The sequence below is a fragment of the Pipistrellus kuhlii genome, unplaced genomic scaffold (assembly GCF_014108245.1).
Source record: "Pipistrellus kuhlii isolate mPipKuh1 unplaced genomic scaffold, mPipKuh1.p scaffold_m20_p_16, whole genome shotgun sequence".
Classification (NCBI taxonomy): Eukaryota; Metazoa; Chordata; class Mammalia; order Chiroptera; family Vespertilionidae; genus Pipistrellus; species Pipistrellus kuhlii.
In genome coordinates, this window is record NW_023425471.1 from 12,236,770 (window position 1) to 12,242,802 (window position 6,033).

The 6,033-nt window shown below is 46.4% G+C and overlaps 1 protein-coding gene across 1 annotated transcript; it reads left to right on the top strand.

The window, feature by feature from the left end:
- The first annotated feature begins 3,343 nt into the window (after window positions 1–3,343).
- On the top strand, window positions 3,344–5,146 carry LOC118720174 (DDB1- and CUL4-associated factor 8-like). Its single transcript, XM_036440092.1, is given in 1 exon segment — window positions 3,344–5,146. A coding segment is annotated over 1 exon segment (1,803 nt).
- Window positions 5,147–6,033: the final 887 nt, after the last annotated feature.

Below are 6,033 nucleotides of genomic sequence, written 5' to 3' on the forward strand. Positions count from 1 at the left end.
ATCGCTCCTGTCCAATCAGGTCAGACTCTTTACACTGTCCTTTCTGTCTCAGGTTTTGGTAACTGCCCTCTTTCTTCCCCACCTTTAGGCCTAGAAGCATAATGTCTTCCTGGTCATTATAGGCCTGAGGTTGTGACCTTTCCCTTGTGATTTCTCTACAGCCTTTTTTTCAATGTTGAACAAATCCCACTAAGAAGCTGTTTCAAACTGCTTAGGTGAAAGGTGGATAAGGCCAGGGTGGTGACTAACCCACCTGACAAATACTCAATTTATGAGTAAAAGTTATCACATCCACTTTCAAAATATATGCCAAATATAACCCGTTTCACCAACTGTACAATCCTCATGCTAGTTTAAGCCACCATCACTTCTCACCTGAGTGAGAGCAATGGATTAAGTACTTCTGCTCTCTCTTTCTACCCCATTCTATTCACACAGCAGTCAGTGTCCCCTTCTCAAGAAGTAAGTCTGATAATGCCTTTACCCTGTTCACAAGCTTCTAAAGGCTTTCCACTACACATAGAATGAAATAAAAATAAAAATTCCTCATGGTGGTCAGACAAAAAGATTCTCTTGTGATGGCCTTTGCTTCTGCCAATCCCCTTGCCTGACACACTCTGTAATGCTTACTTGCATTGCTTCAGTCATAGGAGCTTTCTCAAGTGCCATGGACACTCATATTGTGCCAGTATTTCAGAGCATTTACCCTCAATGGAACTTTACAGGGGTCATTGTCATCCTAGATTAGGGGTGTCGAACTCAATCAGAGAAGGGGCCAAAATCTAAAATCCAGCCTAAATCGCGGGCCGAATGGTTTACTGAACAGTCATAAACTGTCACTGTGATGGAAACGCAGCGGAGTGCAGTGATGACAGCGCAGTGCGGGCCACATTGCAAGGCCTGGCGGGACGGATTTGGCCCGCGGGCCTTGTGTTTGACACATGTGTCCTAGATATTTGCATGTTCCATCTCTCCTTTCTTTCAGTCCTCTGCTTAAGTCATCCTTAGAATGAGACCTTCTTTGAATGCACTATCTAAAGTAACATCCTCTAGTATATATCTACTTCAACAGCTTTATTTCTCTCCAAATTACTCATCTCTGCCTCACAGGATCTATATATTCACTTGTCTGTTTCCTTTTCCCAGTGAGCAAAGGGATTACCACTTTTATTCACCACTACTCTCAGAAGCTAGAACAGCATGTGGCATTTACTTAGAAGCTTTAAATAAATGTGGTGAATGAATGAATGAATGAATGGGAATGGAAATATACCAAATGGATCAACTTAATGAAATGCAAACTTAAGTGAAAATTCAATTCATAGTTTACTTAATGAGCAGGTAAATTCAATAGCATCACATTAAAATAAGCTGATTTTACTTCTAACAGTGGAACTCTTCCTTGGAATGGGACTAGACTTATTTCCAAGTCAACTAATAGGGATTCCTCACCTGCAAGATGTCTGCATGGGCATAATAGGGTTTAATGTTCTGGTTATCCTATAATATGTGTGTTTTCTTTGGTTTTGTATTTTGTGGTCCATGGCGGAGCAAGACCCCTTGGTCACGAACACTATCTGGAAACAATAACACACTACTATGCCATGTATATACATAGAAAAGGGTCTGTAAATGCAAATGACAGGCAATAGATAACAAGGAAAACAACAACATACCTATTTCCTGGTGAACTATTAGTATTACGAAGATTTTTCTAAGTTTCCTCTCTCCCAAATTTTAACATCTTCCTCTCATAATAATTATCCTGAATTTTAAGTCAATTATTTCCTTGCCATTTCAAATTTGCATAGAAAAACTATAATGATCTTCATCAAAAATGACATCATCAATGATTCCTCTCTCATTTGTTGTTTCCTCATCAGTGTTATGATTCACTGCTAGTGCTGTATTCAATTTTAATTCATTAAGTATGATTTTTGTACATGATTCCATTATAGAAATGTATGTTAATATATTTCTCCATGTCACTCTTGACAGGCTTTCAGATGGTTTTTGGTATACTGTGCTACTCTTTACAAATCAATATGAATATCTTTTTACATGTCTTTCTGTTACTGTCTGACTTGGAACCATTTTATCCCTTTAGAAAACTATATTTCTATGTCTAATCAACTTTGCATTGATCTTGCAATTACTCTGAGGGAAGTCTTGTTTTCCACATTCTTGGTCAGTAGTTTACTGTAGCCCTTGGAAAACTGACTGACATCACCAGAGATAATTCATTTTGAAAAGCTCTGAAGTTAACCCAGCACTTCCAGTGAACTGTCTGTCTCCAAAGAACATTCTTTTCCTAAAAGCACCCACATCCAAGCCTCTTATCTAGCTGGGGCTTTATTTTAAATATATTGGTAGTCTTATTACATCACAGTAGAATTTCTTTCCTATAACATTAAGTTAAACTGAACAAACTCCAAATAAATACACAGAATCTCGGGTGAAAAAAGAAAATAAACCTGTTTCTCTTTCAAATACCTGACACAGTTACTCATTTCAGTGTCTACTTGAAATTGACCCAGTGATTTCAGCCTTGATTACACTGAGGGACAAAATTACACTGCTCACTAAACAAGATCGCCAGGTATAACAAATAAAAATGGAGAAAACACAGTGAAATTTGCATTTCAAATAAATAATAAATATCTTTAGTAGAAGTCATGTCAACTGCAATATTTGGAAACTATTCATTCTGAAATATCCTCATTTTAAAAATCTCAAATGCAATTAACTAGGCATTGTATATTTTATCAGTCAACCCTAGGGCTTCCTACCCATTTGAGCTCTCCAGGTGTCCTTTAAGCGGCTGGATTTGCTGAAGACGGTGTCTGTTTTTGAGGAACTCACTAGCTGTGCGGGCCTTGACAGTCGTTCATCGCATTGGCTTCTTCATTACATGGGGGACATTACCTTCAAGCAAAGCAGGAGAGTCTGAGGTAAGTGTTTATCTGAGCAGGATGTTTTGTTGCCCGCTTCCTGGTAAGAATGTTGCCAAGGAGCAACAAGTATCCATCTTGGAGGAACAGCCCGTCCTGAGGCTTCGGGGTCAGGAGGCTGCGGGGCGCGGCTCTAGCTGGAACCCTGTGCTGCCCTGAAGCCTCGCGAGACCCCGGATGGCAGAGGTCTTTTCACCCTCACCGGCTCCCATAGCTACCTGCCAGGAACCGGAAGTCGCCCTTCACACCTCGGTCGACCCCAGTGCTGTCCAGCCCCCAGGCCTCCCTTGTTGTCTGCTGACCCGTGGCGACCCGTGGCTGTCCCGCTGCCTTCCTCAGGCTTCTAGAACTTTCCCACCAAAGCGGGGCCACGGTGCGTGAGCACAGCAGACATGTCTGGCTACGGGGACAGCACAGATGGCTCCGGGGAGCACTCGGAGCCGGAGGGCAGCGTGGGGACAGCCCGGGGCCTGCACCTGAGTTCTCAGCCTCAGCGGCTCTGGTGGGCGGCCAGGCACCCAGGCGGCAGCGGGGATGCCGGGGCCCCCCTCCTGGCCAGCGCGGAGAGCCAGAGCACCGACACCGAGAGTGAAAGCATCCTCTCCGGCATCCCGGAAGACGGAGCAGAAGCCACAGGCCAGTACTCTGACAGTGAGCCCACAGATGAATGGGAGGAGGGGGAGCAAGGTGGGGAAGACGTGGGGGCAGAGGAGCAGGAGGTGGCAGCAGCAGAGCAGCTCCAGGGCCAGAGCAGGGAGGCCAGCCGCCGCTGGCCCGTGTCCGTGCCCGATGAGGCGGCCCTGCAGGAGTGGGTGGCCTCGGAGACCTCGGCGCTGCCCCGGCCCCGCTGGCAGGTGCTCAGGGCCCTGCGTGACCGCCAGCTGGGCTCCCGCGGCCGCTTCGTGTACGAGGCCTGCGGGGCTGGGCTCTTCGTGCAGCGCTTCCGCCTGCAGTACGGGCTGGAGGGCCACAGCGGCTGTGTCAACAGCGTCCACTTCAACCAGCGCGGCTCCTGGCTGGCCAGCAGCAGCGACGACCTCAAGGTCATCGTGTGGGACTGGGTGCGCCAGCGCGCTGTCATGGCCTTCAACACGGGCCACAGGAACAACGTGTTCCAGGCCAAGTTCCTGCCCAACTGCGGCGACTCCACGCTGGCCACGTGTGCCCGCGACGGGCAGGTGCGCATCGCCCAGCTGCCCGCCATCTCGCTCAGCAGGGTGTCCAGGCGCGTGGCCCAGCACCGGGGGGCCTGCCACAAGCTGGCCCTGGAGCCCGACTCCCCCGTCAAGTTCCTCACCGCGGGGGAGGACGCGGTGGTCTTCGCCATCGACCTCAGGCAGGACAGCCCCGCGTCCAGGGTGGTGGTCACCAAGGAGAACGAGAGGAGGGTGGGGCTGTACACGGTCTTCGTCAATCCCGCCAACACCTACCAGTTTGCCGTGGGGGGACGGGACCAGTTTGTGAGGATCTACGACCAGAGGAAAATCAACGAGACCCACAACTACGGGCTGCTCAAGAAGTTCTGTCCTCACCACCTGGTCAACTGTGACTCCAAGTCCTTCATCACCTGCCTGGTGTACAGCCACGATGGCACCGAGCTCCTGGTCAGTTACAACGACGAAGATATTTACCTCTTCCAGTCCTCCCACGCCGACGGGGCCCAGTATGTGAAGAGATACAAGGGGCACAGAAATAATGCCACGGTCAAGGGGGTCAATTTCTATGGGCCCCGAAGCGAGTTTGTGATGAGTGGTAGTGACTGTGGCCACATCTTCCTCTGGGAGAAATCCTCCTGTCAGATCATCCAGTTCATGGAGGGGGACAGGGCGGGGAACATCAACTGTCTTGAGCCCCATCCTTACCTCCCTGTGATGGCGACCAGTGGCCTAGACCATGATCCCAAGATCTGGGCACCCACAGCCAAGGCCACCACTAAGCTTATTGGGTTACATGATGTGATTAAGAAGAACAAGCAGGATCGAGATGCAGAGGAAGAGGGCTACAACTACCTGTTTGACAATTACATGCTTTCTTTGTTCATGCATCAATTCACAGGCAGAAGTCATCCCCGGCGGCAGCACAGGGCACCTCATGGAGATAGAGTCCTGGATACAGAGTCAGATGAGTTTTCTGTTTCCTCAGATTCTTCCTAAGAGGAAGAACCCCAAGACCGTCAGGGGAGCCCACCATCCTGAATACCTGATTCCTGCTCCAGCTAGAGGTCACCTCAGTAGGCCTTTGAAGTTTGCAATTCAGTTTACCTGTTAGATTTTTCTTTTTTTCCTTATATTTTTCACTGTTGAATCCTCCTTTCATCTTTTGTCTATACTTTCTTTCTTTCTCACAGTCCCCCCCCCCATTCTTTTCCTCTCACTTGGTTTCTTTACTCCTTATTTCTATCTAAATGTATAAGCAATGCCCTATGCCCCCTTTGCTTCGTTTTCTATGGTTGACCTCGAAAGGTTTCTCATTCTAGAGAAAATATTTATAGCCTTATTGAATCTTCATTTCTGACACTCTGAAATCTTAAACATTTTTTTCCATTTCTGGCAGTAGATATTACTAAGAACTTTATTTGAGCTAAGAATTTTAGAAATCTATTTATTGTTTAAAAGTAAGTAGAAACTGCAGACATACAGGCATATACACTTGTGCAAACACACAGACACTCAGCCACACCGAAAGACAAAGGGCAATTGAGAAAAAAGAAAATGAAAGAAATAGTGGTTGGATAAATTCCGAGCAAGATATTTTGTCTGTCTAGAATTAATAACTTTGTGTTATTCCCATTTTATGAATGCACGTGTTAATATTGATTAATTTGTGGAGAGGGTGAAATTTAATTACATGATATTGTTTACTCTGTACTTTGAATTCTCGTGCAGTTTCATGGCTGAGAACTCCCAAAAGATTACTTTCCAAGAAGTTCTCTTGGGAAAACCATCTCCTAAAAGATACCAGTGAAGAATATAAGAATTCCTAATATTTGAAAGTATGTATTTGAAACTCTTTTGAAGAATGCATTCATGTTGCAATGAAGAGTTGTTTATACTGACAGATACCTGTGTGATACCTTTGGAAT